The sequence below is a fragment of the Dendrobates tinctorius genome, unplaced genomic scaffold, assembly GCF_039654945.1.
Source record: "Dendrobates tinctorius isolate UK_male_01 unplaced genomic scaffold, ASM3965494v1 ptg000228l, whole genome shotgun sequence".
In the NCBI taxonomy this organism is placed as follows: Eukaryota; Metazoa; Chordata; class Amphibia; order Anura; family Dendrobatidae; genus Dendrobates; species Dendrobates tinctorius.
The window spans coordinates 1,343,074-1,366,704 of NW_027361895.1; the positions used below are offsets into that span (position 1 = coordinate 1,343,074).

Here is a 23,631-nt window from a genome sequence, read left to right on the forward strand (position 1 = left end):
GGTGCTTCACTGTGGAGAGCTTTGTGGGTGAGAACAAGTACTTTGAATTGGATCCTATAATGAATGGACAGCCAATGTAAGGACTGGCAAAGAGCGGACACGTCTGAGTACCGATTAGTCAGATAGATGACCCTGGCTGCTGCATTAAGTATGGACTGGAGAGGGGATAGTCGAGTGACAGGGAGGCCAATTAATAGAGCGTTGCAGTAATCCAGGCGGGAGTGGATCAGTGCTACAGTAAGGGTTTTTGTTGTTTCCATGGTGAGAAAAGGCCGGATTCTAGAGATGTTCTTTAGGTGTAAGCAGCAAGAGCGGGCAAGAGATTGTGTGGCGCCCCTGAGGCTCAGTCGCCACAGAGGTACTGCACCTCCTCCTGAGGTGTGGTGTCCCACCATCCTGGTAAGGTGGAGACTGCTGACCACACTCCAACACCTGCACCCCCACACCACAAAGTAGTGTAGCAAAGCACCATCGGCGGCTCCCTGCTTGGAGTATAGCAAAGCACCCATTGGTGGCTCCCTGCTTGGAACATGAAACATGCTGGGAGATGGGTGGAGTTAGATTACATTTCAAGGAGCGGGAAGAGTTTAAGTTAGTCAGTAGTTGGTTAGAGAGTTGGAGAGAAGAAGATCCCTAGAGAGAGGGATAGATGGATGGAAGTGCTGCAGCAGATACCAGTGATCTGGGTCTGCTGGCACGGGAAGGAGAGAGAGAGCAACATAGACTGAAAGCTTGACTCTTCATAGAACGAAAGGATTAGTACGGAACGTGAGGAGAAAAAGAGAACAGTGGACGTGGGTGAGAAGAGAGCCCTTCCTAGAAGTTCTAAGCGCAAGGCTGGGGCCCGGTCACGAGGTTGTACGGATACTAATGGTCCTGCAGCAGACATTGGAGGAATAGAAGTAGTGACCACTATATTCCCACACAAGACTTGGGGGCACAACAGCAACTGGATAGTGAGCCGGGACTTAGTAGCAAAGAGTCCCCGAAGCAGGCTACAGCTGTCTGCCGTACAAGTAGAGTTCATAGGAACACCAGACAAGAGGAACTCCAGTGTAACTAAGGAATAGGAGTACTTCATCTAAAGGCGCTATAAGAGGAGACGTTCAGAAAGGCACAAGTTGGCGGAATGTTGGAAAGGAGTATTCCATCTAGCTTGGGGGTTGACTGAGTCCCAGACCCGGAGGACACAGCACAGAAGCAGGCACCTGTTTGTACAACAGATTGTGAGTAAAGCTTTGGAACTACATGCCCTGGTGTCCTCCACTTATTCCCGCATCAACCTGCCCGGCACTGCTACATCCCCTGCGCCTGACACTACACCACCTAAGTGTGTGTCACCATATCTACAACAGCCCTGCCTGTGGAGGGCTATACCATCACTGCTGCATAACACCATCTGTCCCAGAGGATCTGTCTGCAGCGTCGGCCTAACATCTACATTGCCGAACACCACAGGTGGCGTCACGACTTATTCATTGACACTGAACATTTACAATTGTGCCCAGGGCCACGGGCCGGGTCACAGCTACCGTGACAACTCCCATTGAGATCCACCGGGCCCGGTACCGAGTACCCCACAGCCCTGGGTGTGAGGGCGTCCCAATTGTATATGGGATGTGAAGGAGAGATTGGTGTCAAACATAACACCCAGACAGCGCGCCTGCTGCCGGGGTGTTATTGTGGTACCACCCACGGAGAGGGAAATGTCAGATGTAGGGAGGTTAGTAGACGGTGGGAGCAGAAGAAGTTCAGTTTTGGAGAGGTTGAGTTTCAGATAGAGAGTGGACATTATGTTGGAGACTGCGGACAGACAGTCACTGGCATTCTGTAGTACAGCGGGAGTAAGGTCAGGGGAAGACATATACTGTATAGTTGTGTGTCATCAGCATAGAGATGGTACTGAAAGCCAAATTTGCTGATGGTCTGTCCAATTGGGGCCGTGTAGAGAGAGAAAAGAAGGGGGGCCAAGGACTGAGCCCTGAGGTACCCCGACAGCGAGAGGAAGAGATGACGTGGAGCCAGAGAATAAAACACTGAAGGAGCGGTCAGAGAGATAGGAAGAGAACCAGGAGAGAGCAATGTCCTTAATGCCTAGTGACTGGAGCCTAGAGAGTAGGAGATGGTGGTCAACAGTGTCAAAAGCTGCAGATAGGTCAAGAAGAATGAGCAGAGAGTGGTCACCGTTACGTTTTGCTGTCAGAAGGTCACTGGTCACACACACATTTTGTTTATCGATGGATTAGTAGACATTTTAAATAGGGCAATAATATGGGAGGATATCTGATGGTTAGACCTGTCCTTTTTCCTTCTGGGTGATTCCTTTCTCAAGCAGTACTATAATAAAACCCAATTAAATTATAAAGATCCATTTACATCTTTATTATGTGGCGCAGTTTCTTCAAACAGTTGCGTTGATGCATATCATAATATTTGAGCATGTTTTGGTGGAATGCTGGTGTATTTGGTTATTTTTAGTGGTGGTAGCAGTGGATAGCACTGTCATTTAGAATTCTTTATATCAGTGTTATTTAGGGCCACTGAATAGCAGTGTTATTATTCTTACTTATAACCATTAAGCACAGCATGGTATAGAGATTTGTCTGATAACATAACAAATCGAAGGAAGACTAACGAAAGGAACCACAAATACATTATCCAATGTAAGACCAGCATGTAAAAACTGCTGGATCTAAGATTTGCATGTTACATGATGACCTTTCTACCATCCCTGAACTTTCTATATTATCCATAACGATTTTACTAAACTGTTTTTGGTCTATTAATAAACTCAGTCTCTCCTAGGAAGTCTATCAGCAAAGGTAATTTTTTTTTTTCCTCTCCTGTCACCACAGAAATTTATCAGTGAAAATACAAGGGACATGACTTTTTGGATTGGTCTAACTGACACTGAGGCGGAAGGAAACTGGATATGGGTTGATGGAACGGACTACAAATCATCGTACAAGTAAGCTTTGTATTCCACAAATTATGTTATGGACTGACCTGAGTTGGAATAGTAGGGGCAGCACCAGCAGGTAGCATCGTCAGGGAATAGCCAGAGGTCGGTACATGGAGCAGCAGTGTAGTTGGGAGGATAAGCAAGTGTCGTAGTCAGGAAACAGCCAGAGTTTGGTACATGGAGCAACAGTAGAATCTTGAGGATAAGGAGCAGGTGGAAATAAGCTATACTAAAGGCTGGGAGCTCAATAATCTCACACAGAAGGAAGTGCAGTACTATGTTTAAAGGGAATCTGTCACCCCATTTTTGGCCTATAAGCTGCGGCCACAGTCATCAGGGGCTTATCTACAGCATTCTGTAATGCTGTAGATAAGCCCCCAATGAAACCTGAAAGATAAGAAAAAAGAGTTAGATTATGCTCACCATGGCGTTCGGACCTCTCTGACCTTTCCCGGCACCTGCGCACTGCAGTACTTTACTCTGCCCTCAACAGGGAAGATAAAGTACGCCTGCGCAAGAGCCAAGGGAGAATCAAGGAGGAGGACATCATCGTACGAAGATGGGAGGCGCCAGACCGGACCGCAACACCCACCGCCCCCGCCCCCCGGTGAGTATAATCTAACATGTTTTTATTATCTTTCAGGTTTCATCGGGGGGCTTATCTACAGCATTACAGAATGTTGTAGATAAGCCCCTGATGGCAGTGGCTGCAGCTTATAGGGCTAAAATGGGGTGACAGATTCCCTTTAAATAGTGTGTTCAATCAGGAGATCACAGGGTTGAGCCAATCAGGAACTCAGGGTGAAGACAATCAGGATCAATACAGGTACTATTGTCTGGTTTAGCAAGCTGAATAGCTCAGAGGGAAGAGCTACCGCATGGTGCACAAGGACTGCTGGGTTCAAGTCCTGACAGATTATCAATGGATACAGTATATGGATAAGTGATACATGGGGAGTTAATCTCTGTAAACTCCACTAACAAGAAGAATGATTGCAGCAGAAGAAAAAACTCCAAACATAAAGCCCCCTTCACATATAGCGAGATCATTAGTGATGTCGCTAAAGCTTCACCGATTTTGTCACGCAACAGCAATATCGGTAGCGATCTCGCTACATGTGACACTAACCCCCGACCCAGCTCCCCACTGGATATCACTGATCGCGCGAGATCGGCCAGGTCCATTTCTCATCGCTGGCTTCCTGCTGGCGCCGACGAGCGACTCCATGGACGCGGGCAGAAGAAGTCATCACTGCTGCATGTGACAGGTAAGTATCGACCGCCAACCGCTGCTGCATCGCTAGTGAGATCTGCCTGTGTGGAAGCTCACTAGTGACCATTTAGCGATGCACCAGCGATCCTGACCGCGTCATATCATGGTCAGGATCTCTGGTGCATCGCTAAATGTAATGAGGCCTTAAGGCTATGACTGTTTCCTTTTTGATTAAGCCGACACAATGGGTGAGATTAGTCAACACATTCCAACAAGGAAAGGGCTACTCCCTACATATTCAAACCAATACAAAAGTTCAGCCCAAAGAAAGAAGTACCTGCACCATAAATGCAAAAGATATCAGTTTATTGAAAATTATATTTAAAAACAAGAGACAAACAACAGTAATCACAAATGAGTGTGTATAGGGGATGCAAAAAAACACCTGGTGCACATTTAAGTAAGACACATATTGAGTATTCTAATCCTAAAATGCAGTCCTGAAAAATGAGATAATACTCTAAGTAGATGAATTGTGGGGAAGCCATCACTCATACTACCCACTCCAACAGTCAAATAACTGCCACCATCAAAGAGTACCTAGTAGTGGTGAAATCACCATATCAAATTGCAAATGGGCAGATAACTGTTAGAGTGTGCAGCGGAGTGACCCCCACAAAAGCTGGAACAAGCAAAAGTGAAAGCTAGGAGCTGGATAATTAAATACACCTAGTGGTTAATCGCTCCAGCACAAAGTGCCAGGAAGAGTGCAGAATGAAAGTGCCATTAGTGCTTACCCATATATGTGAGTGTGCAATGCCAGGAGCATGCCCTGATGCACGTTTCGCTGTCAGGCTTCTTCAAGGGCCGGTATGGACAGGCATGCCTATCAGAAGTTAAATAATGCAGTGCTCAGGTGTGTGAGATTAGCCGCGGTAGCGGCGCATGCACGGGTGGGTACTGAGCAGGATCCGCATCACTTTCAGCCTTTCAATGATGGTGCGGGTCAAGGAAAAATTTCATGTGACGTCAGTGACCCGCAGCACCATTTTCAGGAAGCCTTTAGCGGCGTGAGCTGCAAAGACCGCCAGCGCATGCGCACCCCCAAGGCAGCCATGTAAGATAAGGGCAAAAGTATGGGCAGAGAGAACTCTCGAGCCTATGCTTCCTTAAAGGCAACTATTAACCTCATATGTACCCGGGAATGTAATCATAGATAAAAGAAAGGCAATAAGGGGAAGATATTGTAATAAAGGACACACAGACACGTGGAAAACAAGTAAAAAAGAGGGAAAAAGGAACACGGCAGGGAAGAGGGAATTGAAGAAGAGGGAAAACACATATAGTGTGCGTGAAGTTAAGGAGCTTACAAAATTAAGCATCAACGGCACATATTGATTGTTGAATAACAGCAATAATAGCAAATAGTAATCATTAATGCAGACAGCTCTCAATTCTTCGAATCCAGTAATTTCTTCCCATTTCGTAATTTAATGTCCATATTTGATAGAGAATATTCACCACAGAGAATCCCACTCCTGAGCCAGCAGAATCAGCAACAATTCATCAAGAACAATCAGTAATTACTGTGATAAAATTAAAAAGAACATATTAAAAAGCAGCACACCATAAAAACCCACAAAACAGAGGATAGATACTAAGGAAAGGTACATATACAGTATCTCTCATAACCCAATGGAATGAGATAATAATGGGCCAATTATAGAAAACAAGCAAAAGATAACTTCTCATTTAATCCATTGAGCGCCATGGTATCAAGAGCGAGGATCCTGCGGCACTCCAGCTGTGCCAGAGGGCATTTAAGATCACGACCCCTGACACCACCGCATACACAATTGATCCCTATAAACCTAAGACCTGCTATATTACATTTGTGACGCAACTTGAAATGCTGGGGGATTGTCTTGAGAGTGGTAGTGTCCAAAACCTCCCCGGCCGCCTTGACATCACGAATATCCTCTCAGACATGAATCCGGAATTCTCGTGATGTCGGACCTACGTAACTAAGGCCACAGGGGCAGGTTGCCAAATATACCACATACAGTTAGGTCCATATATATTTGGACAGAGACAACATTTTTCTAATTTTGGTTCCAGACATTACCACAATGAATTTTAAACAAAACAATTCAGATGCAGTTGAAGTTCAGACTTTCAGCTTTCATTTGAGGGTATTCACATTTAAATTGGATGAAGGGTTTAGCAGTTTCAGCTCCTTAACATGTGCCACCCTGCTTTTAAAGGGACCAAAAGTAATTGGACAGATTAAATAATTGTAAATAAAATGTTCATTTCTAGCACTTGGTTGAAAACCCTTTGTTGGCAATGACTGCCTGAAGTCTTGAACTCATGGACATCACCAGACGCTGTGTTTCCTCCTTTTTGATGCTCTGCCAGGCCTTCACTGCGGTGGTTTTCAGTTGCTGTTTGTTTGTGGGCCTTTCTGTCTGAAGTTTAGTCTTTAACAAGTTAACCCCTTAATGACCAGGGGTATTTTTGGTTTTGCATTTTCATTTATCCCTCCCCTTCTTTCCAGAGCCATAACTTTTTTATTTTTCCATTTATATGGCCATGTGAGGGCTTATTTTTTGCGGGACGAGTTGTACTTTTAAATGACATAATTGGTTTTACCATATCGTGTACTCGAAAATGGGAAAAAAATTCCAAGTGCGGTGAAATTGCAAAAAAAGTGCAATCCCACACTTGTTTTTTGCTTGGCTTTTTTGTTAGGTTCACTAGATGCTAAATCTCACCTGCCATTATGATTCTCCAGGTCATTATGAGTTCATAGACACCAAACATGTCTATGTCCTCTTTTGTCTAAGTGGTGAAAAAAAATTCCAAAGTTTGCTTAAAAAAAAAAAAAAAAAATTTGCGCAATTTTCCGAGACCCGTAGCGTCTCCATTCTTCATGATCTGGGGTCGGGTGAGGGCTTATTTTTTCCGTGCCGGACTGACGTTTTTAACCCCTTCACTACCAAGGGTGGTTTGCACGTTAACTACCGGGACAATTTTTACAATTCTGACCACTGTACCTTTATGAGGTCATAACTCTGGAACGCTTTCATGGATCCCGGTGATTCTGACATTGTTTTCTCGTGACATATTGTACTTCATGTTAGTGGTAAAATTGCATTCAAATAACTTGCGTTTATTTGTGAAAAAAATGGAAATTTGGCGAAAATTTTGAAAATTTTGCAATTTTCCAACTTTGAATTTTTATGCCCTTAAATCACAGCCATACGGCACACAAAAAATTTAATACATAACATTTCCCACATGTTTACTTTACATCAGCACAATTTTGGAACCAAAATTTTTTTTTGTTAGGAAGTTATAAGGGTTAAAAATTGACCAGTGATTTCTCATTTTTGCAACACCATTTCCGAGGAAATCGGAAAACCAGGGGAAGAGTCTTGAGGAGATCATTTGCATATTCCCAGTGCCTTCTGGGATAAGTGAAGAGTCTCCGCGAGCTCAACGATCACTGGGTTTTGGCGGTTGTAGCTGAAAAGAGGAAATCGGAAAACCAGGGGAAGAGTCTTGAGGAGATCATTTGCATATTCCCAGTGCCTTCTGGGATAAGTGAAGAGTCTCCGCGAGCTCAACGATCACTGGGTTTTGGCGGTTGCAGCTGAAAAGAGGAAATCGGAAAAACCGCGCGCCGATATTTGACTCATCTTTCATCGTTTTTTAAGAAATCTCAAGATGGAAGAGGCCAGGAGCCATTTGGTGAGCTGCATTTCTTGCTACATGTTCACAGATTTACCAGTGGAAAAGCCAAACTTCACATGCCACAAATGCAAGCTTGTGTCCCTGTTGGAGGAAAAGTTGCAAAATCTCGAAGAGAGGTTAGCTACGTTGAAGATCATTAAGGAAGGTGAAGAGTTCTTGGACAGAGCAGAATTATCTCTTCATGTTACAGAAAGAGAAGAAATTCGAAGTGCACCTGAAGAAACAGAGGAATGGAGACATGTGACCCAGAGAAGCAGGAGGATCAGGAGGCAGTCAGCACCCATACTGCTCAGAAACCAGTACCAGGCTCTCACGCAGGAAAACGATGAAGAAATACATCAGGATAAGACTTTGCCAACAAACAGCAACCTTGTACGCCCTCAGAGTCCTCCTGGATGGAGAAAGAAAAATGTTGTGAAGAAGAAACGGAGAGTGGTGGTCATGGGGGATTCCCTGCTGAGAGGAACAGAGGCCGCTATCTGCAGACCGGATATAACTACAAGAGAAATGTGCTGTCTTCCAGGTGCAAAAATTAAAGATGTGTCTGACAGGATATCAGGACTCTTCAGACCTACAGATGACTACCCATTCCTGCTACTACATGTGGGGACAAATGACACCGCAAGAAACGACCTGGAAATCATCTGCAGAGACTTTGAAGACTTAGGCAAGAAAGTGAAAGAACTGGGAGCGCAGGTGGTCTTCTCTTCCATCCTCCCAGTGGATGGCCATGGAACAAGGAGGTGGAATAAGATTCTGCAGGTGAACAACTGGCTACGTCGATGGTGCCGTCAGCAACGATTTGGATTTCTGGATCACGGAGTGAACTACTCATACGATGGACTACTTGCTAGAGATGGGGTGCACCTTACGAAGACTGGAAAGCATGTATTTGGAAGTCGCCTTGCTACACTTGTAAGGAGAGCTTTAAACTAGAACAACATGGGAAGGGAAGCAAAAGACCAGAAAAAGCCATACACCTGACAAATGGTATTGAGAACTTTGCTATTAGAAGTGGAAAGGAAGAACAAAGACGAAAGAATCTAATTAATAAAAATATTGGAGAAAGAGAAACCAATCACAAACTAAAATGTTTCTATACTAATGCACAAAGCATGGGCAACAAACAAGGAGAATTGGAACTACTAACACAGGAACAGAAATATGATGTAATTGGAATCACTGAAACTTGGTGGGACAATACACATGATTGGAATACAAGACTAGAAGGATACAACTTATTTGCAAGAAACAGACTTGATAAACGAGGAGGGGGTGTCGCATTGTATGTTCGAAACGCGTATATCTGCACAGAGATTGAAGCTTCAGAGACTGGGAGTTCTGTGGAAACTGTTTGGGTAAGAATACAAGGACAGAACAATGGAAAGGACACCATTGTAGGCATTTACTACAGGCCGCCTGTGCAAGCCGAATATATAGATGAACTCTTTATGCATCAGATGGCCAAGTTCTCCAAAAAATATGACATAGTTGTCATGGGAGATTTCAACTATCCAGACATTTGTTGGGAATCTCTCTCAGGCAAAACTAACAGGTCAAGGAAATTCTTATCCTCTCTTGCTGACAACTTTATCTTCCAAAAGGTAAGGGAGAAAACAAGGGGAACTGCTACCTTGGATCTAATCCTTATAAACAGGGAGGAAATGGTTGAGGAGGTAAAAGTGGCTGGGACCCTAGGAGGTAGTGACCATGCTATTTTAGAATTTTGGATTACTAGAGGTGGAAGACCTGTGAAGACTCAGACGTCAAGGTTAGATTTCAGAAAGGCAGATTTTAAGGGATTCAGAAAGAGAATTGGAGGGATCCAATGGCTGGATATCCTTAAAGACAAAAATGTCCAGGAAGGATGGGAAATCTTGAAAAATGAAATTCTCAAAGCACAGTTGTTAACAATTCCGAAAAGAGGGAAGAATAGGAAGCATTTAAGGAAACCAGGATGGATGAACACAGAACTTAAGCACATGCTAAAAAGGAAGAAAAAAATGTTTATAAAATGGAAAGAGGGAGGCATATCTAAAGAAGAATATAATGCTGTCTGCAGAACCTGCAGGGCACAAATCAGATTAGCTAAAGCTGAAAATGAACTGAGGCTCGCAAGAGATGTCAAAAGCAATAATAAAGGATTTTGGGGATATGTCAAAAGTAAAAGAAAAGTCAAAGATGCTATAGGATTTTTACAGGATGAAAATGATGAAATGGTAAGACAGGATGTTGAGAAGGCTGAACTTTTAAATTCCTATTTTGCATCTGTTTTCTCTCAGAAAGGAAATGCAACATCAACTGTTATTCACTGTCCTATTAAGGGAATAGAAGAATCCAGGATATCTATAAACAGAAAGATAGTGAGGAAACACTTAGCTAACCTAAATGAATTCAAGTCTCCAGGTCCAGATGAATTACACCCCAGAGTACTGAAGGAGATAGCAGAAGAAATTTTTGAACCCCTCTCCATAATCTTTGAAAATTCTTGGAGAACAGGAGAAGTGCCAGAAGACTGGAGAAGAGCAAATGTTGTTCCTATCTTCAAAAAGGGGAAGAAGGTGGACCCAGGCAACTATAGGCCGGTGAGTCTGACTTCTATACCAGGAAAGATCTTTGAACAAATTATTAAACAACATGTATGTCAATACCTGGATAAGAATGAAGTGATTAAACAGAGTCAGCATGGGTTTCTAACTAATAAGTCATGTCAGACTAACTTAATTTCCTTCTATGACAGTATCACTGATTGGGTGGATCAAGGAAATGCTGTAGATATAGTATATCTTGACTTCAGCAAAGCATTTGACAAAGTCTCTCATACAATCCTTATTGAAAAAATGACTAAGTATGGAATGGACAAGGCAACTGTTAGGTGGATTCATAACTGGCTTAGTGATCGGACCCAAAGAGTGGTCGTAAATGGCTGCACATCCAGTTGGAAGAATGTCTCAAGTGGGGTACCACAGGGCTCTGTCCTGGGCCCTGTATTGTTCAACATCTTTATCAACGATTTAGATGAAGGAATTGAGGGTAAACTGATTAAATTTGCTGATGACACAAAGCTAGGAGGGATAGCTAATACTAGAGAAGAGAGAGAGAGGATTCAAAAAGATTTAAATAAACTGGAGAAGTGGGCAGCAACTAACAGAATGGTTTTTAACAGGGAGAAATGCAAAGTACTACATCTGGGCAATAAAAATGAAAAAAGCATATATAGAATGGGAGGAATAGGGCTAAGTGACAGCACATGTGAAAAAGACTTGGGTATACTAATAGATCACAGACTGAATATGAGTCAACAGTGTGATGCAGCAGCAAAAAAGGCAAATGCAATTCTAGGATGTATTAACAGAAGCATACAGTCTAGATCACGTGAAGTCATTATTTCCCTCTACTCCTCTTTGGTCAGACCTCATCTGGAATATTGTGTCCAGTTTTGGGCACCACATTTTAAAAAAGACATCAACAAACTGGAGCAAGTTCAGAAAAGAGCGACCAGAATGGTGACCGGTCTGCAAACCCTGTCTTATGAGGAAAGGTTGCAGGATTTGGGAATGTTTAGTTTGCAAAAGAGAAGACTGAGAGGAGACTTAATAGCTGTCTACAAATATCTAAAGGGCTGTCACATTGTAGAAGGATCAACTTTATTCTCATTTGCACAAGGAAAGACTAGAAGCAATGGGATGAAACTGAATGGGAAGAGACACAGATTAGATATTAGAAAAAACTTTTTGACAGTTAGAGTGATCAATGAGTGGAACAGGCTGCCACGAGAAGTGGTGAGTTCTCCTTCAATGGAAGTCTTCAAACAGAGGCTGGACAGACATCTGACTGGGATGATTTAGCGAATCCTGCTTTGAGCAGGGGGTTGGACCAGATGGCCCAGGAGGTCCCTTCCAACTCTACGATTCTATGATTCTATGATTCTATGATTTTATTTTTAGGGACCACTTCACATTTGAAGCCACTTTGAGGGGTCTATATGATAGAAAATACCCAAAAGTGACACCATTCTAAAAACTGCACCCCTTAAGGTGCTTAAAAACCACATTCAAGAAGTTTATTAACCCTTTAGGTGCGTCACAGGAATTTTTTGAATATTAAAAAAATGAACATTTAACTTTTTTCACAAAAAAAATACTTCAGGTTCAATTTTCTTTATTTTACCAAGGGTAACAGGAGAAATTGGACTGCAAAAGTTATTGTGCAATTTGTCCTGAGTACGCTGATACCTGATATGTGGGGGGGAACCACTGTTTCGGCACATGGCAGAGCTCAGAATGGAAGGAGCGCCGTTTGACTTTTTCAATGCAAAATTGGCTGGAATTCAGATCGGACGCCATGTCACGTTTGGCGAGCCCCATATGTACCTAAACAGTGGAAACCCCCCCAAGTGACCCCATTTTGGAAACTAGACCCCCCAAGGAACTTATCTAGATATGTGGTGAGAACTTTGAACCCACAAGGGCTTCACAGAAGGTTATAACGTACAGCGGTACAATTAAAAAATCATATTTTTTCCACAAAAATGATCTTTTCACCCCCAATTTTTATTTTTCCAAGGGTAACAGGACCCTAAAAGTTATTGTGCAATTTGTCCTGAGTACGCTGATACCCCATATGTGGGTGTAAATGACTATTTGGGCGCATAGCAGAGCTCGGAAGGGAAGCAGCGCCATTTGACGTTTTTGGCTAGAATTGAGATCGGACACCATGTCGCGATTGGAAAACCCCTGATGTACCAAAACAGTGGAAACCCCCCACAAATGACACCATTTTGGAATCTAGACCCCCCAAGGAACTTATCTAGATGTGTGGTGAGAACTTTGAACCCCCAAGGGCTTCACAGAAGTTTATAACGTACAGCAGTACAATTAAAAAATCATATTTTTTCCACAAAAATGATCTTTTCACCCTCAATTCTTATTTTTCCAAAAGTAACAGGACCCTAAAAGATATTGTGCAATTTATCCTGAGTACGCTGATACCCCACATGTGGGTGTAAACCACTATTTGGGCGTATGGCAGAGCTCGGAAGGGAAGCAGCGCCATTTGACGTTTTTGGCTGGAATTGAGATCGGACACCATGTCGCGTTAGGAAAGCCCCTGATGTACCAAAACAGTAGAAACCCCCCACAAATGACACCATTTTGGAAACTAGACCCCCCAAGGAACTTATCTAGATGTGTGGTGAGCACTTTGAACCCCCCAGTGCTTCACTGAAGTTTATAACGTCCGGGCGTGAAAATAAAAAAAATCGTATTTTTTCCACAAACATGAACTTTTAGTCCCCATTTTTTTATTTTCCCAAGGGTAACAGGAGAAATTGGACCCAAAAGTTATTGTCCAATTTGTCCTGAGTACGCTGATACCTCATATGTGGGAGAAAACTACTGTATGGGCACACGTCGGGGCTCGGAAGGGAAGTAGTGACGTTTTGGAATGCAGACTTTGATGGAATGGTCTGCGGGTGTCATGTTGCGTTTGGAGAGCCCCTGATGTACCTAAACAGTGGAAACCCCCCACAAGTGACCCCATTTCGGAAACTAGACCCCCTAATGAACTTATCTAGATGTGTGGTGAGCACTTTGAACCCCCCAGTGCTTCACAGAAGTTTATAACGACCGGGCGTGAAAATAAAAATATCGTATTTTTTCAACAAACATCATCTTTTAGTCCCCATTTTTTTTATTTTCCCAAGGGTAACAGGAGAAATTGGACCCCAAAAGTTGTTGTCCAATTGGTCCTGAGTACGCTGATACCTCATATGTGGGAGAAAACTACTGTATGTGCACACGTCGGGGCTCGGAAGGGAAGTAGTGACGTTTTGGAATGCAGACTTTGATGGATTGGTATGCGGGTGTCATGTGCGTTTGGAGAGCCCCTGATGTACCTAAACTATTGAAACTCCCCACAAGTGACCCCATTTTGGAAACTAGACCCCCCACGGAGCTTATCTAGATGTGTGGAGAGCACTTTGAACCCCCAAGTGCTTCACAGAAGTTTATAACGCCTGGGCGTGAAAATAAAAAAAACATTTTTTTCCGCAAAATTATATTTTTGCCCCCAATTTTTTATTTTCCTAAGGGTAACAGGAGAAATTGGACCCCAAAAGTTGTTTTGTAATTTGTCCTGAGTAGGCTGATACCCTACATGTGGGGGTAAAACACTGTTTGGGCACATGGCAGAGCTTGGAAGGGAAGGAGCACCATTTGACTTTTTCAACGCAGAATTGGCTGGAATTGAGATCAGACGCCATGTTGCCTTTGGAGAGCACCTGATGTGCCCAAACAGTGGAAACCCCCAATTATAACTCCAACCCTAACCTCAACACACCCCTAACCCTAATCTGAGCCCTAGCCCTAACCCTAGCCCTAGCCCTAACCCTAGCCCTAACCCTAGCCCTAACCCTAGCCCTAACCCGAGCCCTAACCCTAACCCTAGCCCTAACCCTAGCCTAACCCTAACCCTAGCGGGAAAATGGAAATAAATACATTTTCTTTTAGTTTTATTATTTTTCCCTAACTAAGGGGGTGATAACGGGGGGTTTGATTTATGATTTATGGCGGTTTTTATGTTTGGCGGCTGTCGCACGCTAAAAGACGCTTTTTATTGTAAAAATAGTTTTTGCATCACCACATATTGTGAGCTATAATTTTTCCGTATTTTGACCCACCGAGTCATGTGAGGTCTTATTTTTTGCGGGATGAGTTGACGTTTTTATTGGTACCATTTTCGGGCACGTGACATTTTTTGATCGCTTTTTATTCCGATTTTTGGGACGCAGAATGAACAAAAACCAGCGTTTCATGAATTTCTTTTGGGGGGTGCGTTTACACCGTTCCGCGTGCGGTAAAATTGATAACGCGTTTTTATTCTTCGGGTCAGTACGGTTACAGCGATACCTCATTTAGGTCTTTTTTTATGTTTTGTCGGTTTTTTGCAATGAAAACAATTTTATATAAAAAATAATTATTTTTGTATCGCTTTATTCTGCGAGCTATAACTTTTATATTTTTTTGCGGATGATGCTGTGTGGTGGCTCGTTTTTTGCAGGACAAGATGACGTTTTCAGCAGTACCATGCATATTTATATGTGTCTTTTTGATCGCGCGTTTTGGCACTTTTTGTTCGGTGATATGATAATAAATCATTATTTTTTGCTTCGTTTTTTATTTTTATTTTTCAAGGGGTTCGCTAAAGGGGTTAACTAATGGGACAGTTTTATAGGGCAGGTCATTACGGACGCGGCGATACCAAATATGTGTACTTTTATTGTTTTTGTTTTTTTTTATTTTGAAAAAATGGATTTATTGGGGAATATTTTTTTTTTTTTTTACTAATTTATTTAGCGATTTTTTTTAATTATTTTTAACACTTTTTTTTTTTTTTTTTTTTACTTTATTACCTTGTCCCAGGTGGGACATCACTGTCCTGTGACAGATCGCTGATCTGTCACATCACAGATCACTGTGACAGATCAGCGATCTGTCACAGGCACTGCTGCAGACTTCCTCATGCCTGCGCTTTGCAGGCAGTGAGGAAGTCAGCTCCCTGCAGGCCCCCGTCGCCATCTTGGATCCGGGGGCCTGTAGGGAAAGAGCCCCCCGCAGCAGCGCTGCACATTGCGCTGCCGTGGGGGGCTCAGGGAAGCACGGAGGGAGCCACTTCCCTGCCGATGCTTCCCTTTAACCCCCGGTACACCGCGATCGTGTTTGATCGCGGTGTGCAAGGGGTTAACGTGTCGGGGGCAGTCCGTGACCGCCCCAGACACATTGTGCCGGGTGTCAGCTATGATAATTAGCTGACACTCGGCCGCGATCAGCGGCGCTCACCACGTGGGCGCCGCTGATCGCGATGACGTAATATTCCGTCCATGGTAATTAGGTCCATGGTCACATGGACGGAATATTACGTCAATTGTAGGTAAGGGGTTAATGATACCACTTTTGTGCAGATACGTTCTTTTGATCGCCTGTTATTGCATTTTAATGCAATGTCTTGGTGACCAAAAAAACGTAATTCTGGCGTTTTTAATTTTTTTCTCGCTACGCCGTTTAGCGATCGGGTTAATGCTTTTTTTTTATTGATAGATTGGGCGATTCTGAACGTGGCAATACCTAATATGTGTATGTGGGATTTTTTTTTTACTGTTTTATTTTGATTGGGGCGAAAGGGGGGTGATTTGAACTTTTAGGTTTTTTTAATTTTTAAACATTTTTTTTTACTTTTGGCATGCTTCAATAGCCTCCATAGGAGGCTAGAAGCTTGCGCAACCTGATCGGCTCTGCTACATATGGGCGATGAGCAGATCGCCCATATGTGGCAGATTTACTGCTGTGCTTTCAGCGCCGACCACCGGGTGGCGCTGAAAGCCATATGCCTGGAATAACCATAGAGGTCTCATAGAGACCTCTGGTTGTCCAGGCAACATGACGCCGACCCCCGATCACGTGACGGGGGTCGGCGGTGACGTCATTTCCGGCCCGGCGGCCGGAAATGCTATTTAAATGCACGCTGTCAGCTTTGACAGCGGCATTTAACTAGTTAATAGGCGCGGGCGGACGGCGATTCCGCTCGCGCCTATTGCGGGCACATGTCAGCTGTTCATAACAGCTGACATGTCCCGGCTTTGATGCGGGCTCAGCGCCGGAGCCCTCATCAAAGCAGGGGAAATGTCTGATGACGGACTGTGTCCGTCGTTGGACATTAAGGGGTTAAATGCATGCTCAATTGGGTTGAGATCAGGTGACTGACTTGTCCATTCATGAATATTCCACTTCTTTGCTTTAATAAACTCCTGGGTTGCTTTGGCTTTATGTTTTGGGTCATTGTCCATCTGTAGCATGAAACGACGACCAATCAGTTTGGCTGCATTTGGCTGGATCTGAGCACACAGTATGGCTCTGAAGACCTCAGAATTCATTCGGCTGCTTCTGTCCTGTGTCACATCATCAATAAACACTAGTGACCCAGTGCCACTGGCAGCCATGCATGCCCAAGCCATCACACTGCCTCCGCCGTGTTTTACAGATGATGTGGTGTGCTTTGGATCATGAGCTGTACCACGCCTTTGCCATACTTTTCTCTTTCCATTATTCTGGTAGAGGTTGATCTTGGTTTCATCTGTCCAAAGAATGTTCTTCCAGAACTGTGCTGGCTTTTTTAGATGTTTTTTAGCAAAGTCCAGTCTAGCCTTTTGATTCTTGATGCTTATGAGTGGCTTGCACCGTGCAGTGAACCCTCTGTATTTACTTTCATGCAGTCTTCTCTTTATGGTAGATTTGGATATTGATACGCCTACCTCCTGGAGCGTGTTGGTCACTTGGTTGGCTGTTGTGAAGGGGTTTACCATGGAGATTATTCTGCGATCATCCACCACTGTTGTCTTCCGTGGGCGCCCAGGTCTTTTTGCAATGATGAGTTCACCAGTGCTTTCTTTCTTTCTCAGGATGTCCCAAACTGTAGATTTTGCCACTCCTAATGTTGAAGCAATTTCTTGGATGGGTTTTTTTTCTGTTTTTGCAGCTTAAGGATGCTTGTTTCACCTGCATGGAGAGCTCCGTTGACTGCATGTTTCCTTCACAGCAAAACCTTCCAAATGCAAGCACCACACCTCAAATCAACTCCAGGCCTTTTATCTGCTTAATTGAGAATGACATAACAAAGGGATTGCCCACACCTATCCATGAAATAGCCTTGGAGTCAATTGTCCAATTACTTTTGGTCCCTTTAAAAACAGGGTGGTACATGTTAAGGAGCTGAAACACCTAAACCCTTCATCCAATTTTAATGTGGATACCCTCAAATGAAAGCTGAAAGTCTGAACTTCAACTGCATCTGAATTGTTTTGTTTAAAATTCATTGTGGTAATGTCTAGAACCAAAATTAGAAAAATGTTGTCTCTGTCCAAACATATATGGGCCTAACTGTAGAAAGTGCTACATGATATGTAGCTGGTAATCCGATGGCTCCCACCTCCCCCAACTGTGGTAAAAGATGAGGTTCGACTGATATTCCTACAGGCCATACATGAACCGCATGGGTAACAGCCCCATATCTGCACACCAGCTCCAAAATGATCCTGAGGGCTGGCCACATAGTGGCTCTTAACCAAGAGATCCCTCAAATTCTGAGATCTCCTGGTCATAAGAAGAGGATGGTCAGGTAAGATGTTCCTCAATGTGGGGTCTGATCTCAAACAGGCCAATGTTTGGCCAAAATGTATCTTATCTGTAACCACTGGTTATTATAAGTGAATATGAATCTAATAGGTTGATCTTTCCCCATTGATTTTTGTGAGACACCCAATAGTTGATTACGTGGCATCTTCTTGGCCTATAGATAACCTCCCTGGACCAGTCTCCTGCTGTATCCCCGATCGTGGAATCGCCGGGAAAGGTCCTGGGCCTGCTCCTCAGATACTCCATCAGTAGAGCAAATACGTTTCTGTTATGAATGGATCACCGAGGAGGATAGCAGGAACAGGCTAAGCCACCAGAAAACCAGAGAGGTTGGCAACTAAACGGCTTGCAGACCCCTGATCCTATCCACACAACTAGCAACAGCTGTGGAGCGTACCCACGATGCCCGAGATGCCTCGGCACAGCCGTAGAGCCAGCAAAGCTTAAAGCAAGAAAGGCAAAATCCAAACTGCCCTGGAGCAGTCCCCAAAAGGAATAGATAGCCCTCAAACATATATTGTCGGTGAGACAAGATGAAACACAAATGCAGGCAGAAAAATAGACTGAGCAAACGATGGGGCCCAGACTAACTAGACAGGATAGGAAAGGAAAGACACTGTCTGCAATCATGCAAAAACCCTGAAAAATTCAACACGTCTGATGTACAAAAAAACACTGAAGTCACACGACTTCGCCCCCACTATATCAGCACTTAGGTATGAACTGGCAGCAAAGCAAAAGAGACCAGTATAACAGGGGACCAAACAAACTAACTCAGGCTGTAACATATGGGCGGTGGTCCAGCACAGCCCCCAGAGGAGCAAGCTGAACCCGCACATCAAGCAGAGAGAGACAAAACCAGATCAGATGCAAGGATTAGAAAATGAACCACTTAGCTGAACAAATGCAGGATCAGGGCAGGAGACATCAGACCTCTGAATGAACAGGAAAGCAATCACCAGCAGGGACTGCAGGAAGTCAGCAGTCTTAAATACTCCAATCACTATCCCCAGATCTCCAATCGTCGTCATCATCACCAGATGGCAGACCTCTGTCAATCTGTCCAGCTCCACTACCTCCAGTAACCAACGGAGGGAGCAGGGGGAGCTTCGGCTCAGAAGTCTGAGCCAGGGAATTCACAGCACGTTTCACTCTCAGAAACTGGCCAGTTGGAATGGCCCATATGGTAGAAGGTGTATGTGCGGACGAGGCATGCAGCAATGCATTCACCGATGTCTCCTTCCAGAAAACATCAGTAAATACAGTGCTGTCCCCAGAAACTGAGATTTTTGTATCAAGAAAATCAATATTCTCAATAGAAGTCTTATAAGTGAGTTTAATATTATGCTCATTCTGATTGAGTGCACTGATGAACCCATGAAGAGCAGGCTCGGGACCCTGCCAAATCATCAAAATGTCATTGATATGCCTATACCAGCACAGCGCATGGGAGGTGGCACATGCGCCATCCCCGAACAACCCCCTCTCCGAAAAGCCGAGGAAGAGGTTGGCGTACGATGGTGCACATGCCGCGCCCATCACCGTGCCTCGTTTCTGTAAATAAAATTTGTCCATAAAAGTAAAAAAATGTCTCAGAATGAATTCCAGCAGCTCCATGATCAGGGAAAGCAAAGACAGGTCAAGGTCACCCATGTCCAAAAAGAACCGTACCGCCTCTAAGCCATCCCTATGATTGATGCTAGTGTACAGTACGGAGATTCTACATCGGCCGTGACAAGGAACACGTCCAGCTCCAAAATCAAGCCATCAGTCTTCCTCAGGACGTCCCTGGTGTCTCTGACAAAGGAGGCCAGGGTCTCCACTATTGGATGTAGATAATATTCTATGAATTTACAAATTGGGTCGCACAGCCCTCCAATGCCAGAGACAATAGGACGTCCCGGGGGTTCCACTGGATCTTTGTGGACCTTGGGAAGTAAATATGTAAGCGCCATATAGCACCTACACAATTCACTACCACCTTTTTATTCATGAGAAATCAGGAGAACAAGGAGTCCACAGTGATAAAAAATAATTATAAATTTTATTAAAGAACAATACAAGCTAAAAAAGCATATATAATATAACATAAGTAACACATGCTTCCAGAGACGTCCCGACCATAAGGAGAAGGCTGCTTGTGTGACATCTGGCGTGGGACTCCCCCTCTTAATTTCTCATTGATCGGTAAGCCTTTTTCCTCTCAAGCGTTAATTGCATTTGTTTGCACATTTATGCACTTTATTAAGGGTATAAGTAAGGGCTTCATTACTGATAGGTGACACTTTATATGATATGGATTTTTTTGATATGGAAATTCCTTTATATGAAATGGATTTACTGATATGTAAATTCCTTTGCACTTATTGAGCGGGATTATAAAATTTATGATTTTTTTTATCACTGTGGACTCCTTGTTCTCCTGATTTCTCATCTGTTTGGAGTTGGCGTGAGTTGTTAAGGTAGACTGCCACTTGCAGTCTGTCTCTCAACATTGATTATGCTGATGGGTTGTTTTGCACCTTCTTATTCATATTAAATAAATATATACAAGTGTATGCCAGCTCAACTAAGGCCAAAGGAAAACCACACTCTTTGGGCCAACATTAGGCAAATAGAGTCCTATAGACATGACTAAAGCATCTTCAGGGGAATCTGACAAAGGTAGGGCTTGGATGCAGTCTGCACTAAGACTAACTTCTCCTATGTCATTGTCTCGTATTATTTACTCCCTGTTGCAGGAACTGGGAGCTCAATGAGCCCAATAGTTATGGAGGTGAGGAAGATTGTGCTCAAGTTCGGACGGACGCGCTATGGAATGACAGGGACTGCCACGATAGCACTCCATTTTCCATCTGCGAGAAGAAAGCGTAACCTTTCATTGTATTCATGGACAGTCATTATAAACAGCTCCACTCATTAAAACCTAGAAGTTATATGATAATATCATTAAGTAACTACTGTAGGATCGATACGACTCAATGTTCAGGAAAACTGATAACAGAGCAGCTGTGTTTTGTGCATTAAAAAAACCCAAAAACCTTGCTTTTTATTGACTTTACATAACTTCGGTATATTCGCAGCTAATCCAGAGTGTCCATCTTCATATAAGATTTAATTATAGACAAGAATTATGTACTGTATAAAGATCCCTAGTGGCCAAGGGTAAACTAGGCATCTAAGTATAACCGGTGATGCTGTTTAAGGGTCACGCAAAGAAGAGAGGACTACTATCCGTAAATAAAAGTAGCAATGACAACCCCTAATAATGTATAGAGGACTACACACATGTATGCCCTTGTCTCACGACGATGGTGGATTGACAAACTAGTGAGGACATTTCTGGAGAACAATGACTTATTGCTGACCAGTGAAACAAAATGCCAAATATCTATCGATCAGTGGGGTTTGACTGCTGGGACTCGCACTTATAGATGGATCATCCAGCCATGAGGGAACAGTAACACCGGCATCACTCTGCACATCCACAGCCATGTGCCCACCACTGCATCAGTGTGCCAGGCACCGGGCATGGCCACCACCGATGACAGTAAATGGATTTGACTCATGCCCGATGTTCTGCGTTCTCAATGCACTTCACATATAGGAGTAGTAAAGATGCCAGAGATTAGACAATACAGAAGTGTTGATATTTCTTACAACACCTGAACATGCTTTGAATCTACCTTGACATTTTTGTAAACTAAAACCAGAAAATTGAGTCAAGGCACATGTTGGTATAAGTGCAATGCATAGGTGTGCAATGCATTCACACTGTGGCCATTTAACAAACAGAACCTAAGATAAAAACACTTTTCTGATCAAAACAGTGTGAACTAAATATCCAATATTATATACATGTACCATTGCTCTTTATTTACCTACTACAGGGTATTTGTTCATTTTGTTGATATCTTAGGGTCTGTTGGTTAAAGGGAATCTGTCACCCCTTTTTTGAGATATTATATAATGATATTCAAATACACTCACTGGCCACTTTATTAGGTACACCTGTCCAACTGTGTGTTAAGACTTAATTTCTAATCAGCCAATCACATGGCGGCAACTCAGTGCATTTAGGCATGTAGACATGGTCAAGACAATCTCCTGCAGTTCAAACCGAGCATCAGTATGGGGAAGAAAGGTGATTTGAGTGCCTTTGAACGTGGCATGATTGTTGGTGCCAGAAGGGCTGGTCTGAGTATTTCAGAAACTGCTGATCTACTGGGATTTTCACGCACAACCATCTCTAGGGTTTACAGAGAATGGTCCGAAAAAGAAAAAAAATCCAGTGAGCGGCAGTTCTGTGGCCGGAAATGCCTTGTTGATGCCAGAGGTCAGAGGAGAATGGGCAGACTGGTTCGAGCTGATAGAAAGGCAACAGTGACTCAAATTGCCACCCGTTACAACCAAGGTAGGCAGAAGAGCATCTCTGAACGCACAGTGCGTCGAACTTTGAGGCAGATGGGCTACAGCAGCAGAAGACCACACTGGGTACCACTCCTCTCAGCTAAGAACAGGAAACTGAGGCTACAATTTGCACAAGCTCATCGAAATTGGACAGTACAAGATTGGAAAAACGTTGCCTGGTCTGATGAGTCTCGATTTCTGCTGCGACATTCGGATGGTAGGGTCAGAATTTGGCGTAAACAACATGAAAGCATGGATCCATCCTGCCTTGTATCAACGGTTCAGGCTGGTGGTGGTGGTGTCATGGTGTGGGGAATTTTTTCTGGGCACTCTTTGGGCCCCTTGGTACCAATTGAGCATCGTTGCAACGCCACAGCCTACCTGAGTATTGTTGCTGACCATGTCCATCCCTTTATGACCACAATGTACCCAACATCTGATGGCTACTTTCAGCAGGATAATGCGCCATGTCATAAAGCTCGAATCATCTCAGATTGGTTTCTTGAACATGACAATGAGTTCACTGTACTCAAATGGCCTCCTCAGTCACCAGATCTCAATCCAATAGAGCATCTTTGGGATGTGGTGGAACGGGAGATTCGCATCAGGGATGTGCAGCCGACAAATCTGCGCCAACTGTGTGATGCCATCATGTCAATATGGTCCAAAATCTCTGAGGAATGCTTCCAGCACCTTGTTGAATCTCTGCCACGAAGAATTGAGGCAGTTCTGAAGGCAAAAGGGGGTCCAACCCCTTACTAGCATGGTGTACCTAATAAAGTGGCCAGTGAGTGTATGTGTCACATAAGGATTCTCTTAGTACTTTTGCTTCCCCCTGACCCCGCACCTTTCATGCATAAATACCTTTTTTATATCGGTTCAGATGTATGTAAACTGCCGCTGTCCGATCCGCTGGGCGGGGCTTATTCAACTGCTCCCCCCCTCCCTGTCTTGCTCTACGCATTTCTTGTGTAGAGCAAGACAGGGAGGGGGAGCAGTTGAATAAGCCACGCCCATCGGACCGGACTGCGGCAGTTTACATACATCTGAACCGATATAAAAAGGTATTTATGCATGAAAGGTGCGGGGTCAGGGGGAAGCAA

At 43.7% G+C, this 23,631-nt stretch overlaps 1 protein-coding gene across 1 annotated transcript in view; it reads left to right on the plus strand.

Moving 5' to 3' along the window:
* The window catches only part of LOC141059513 (hepatic lectin-like), a 58,110-nt gene extending 36,950 nt beyond the window's left edge, over window positions 1–21,160 (plus strand). The window contains exons 6-7 of the mRNA XM_073555681.1: window positions 2,856–2,968; window positions 20,860–21,160. Of these exons, the coding sequence (XP_073411782.1) occupies window positions 2,856–2,968; window positions 20,860–20,992 (246 nt within the window). The 3' untranslated portion in view covers window positions 20,993–21,160. The remainder of the gene's footprint in view (window positions 1–2,855; window positions 2,969–20,859) is intronic.
* Window positions 21,161–23,631: the final 2,471 nt, after the last annotated feature.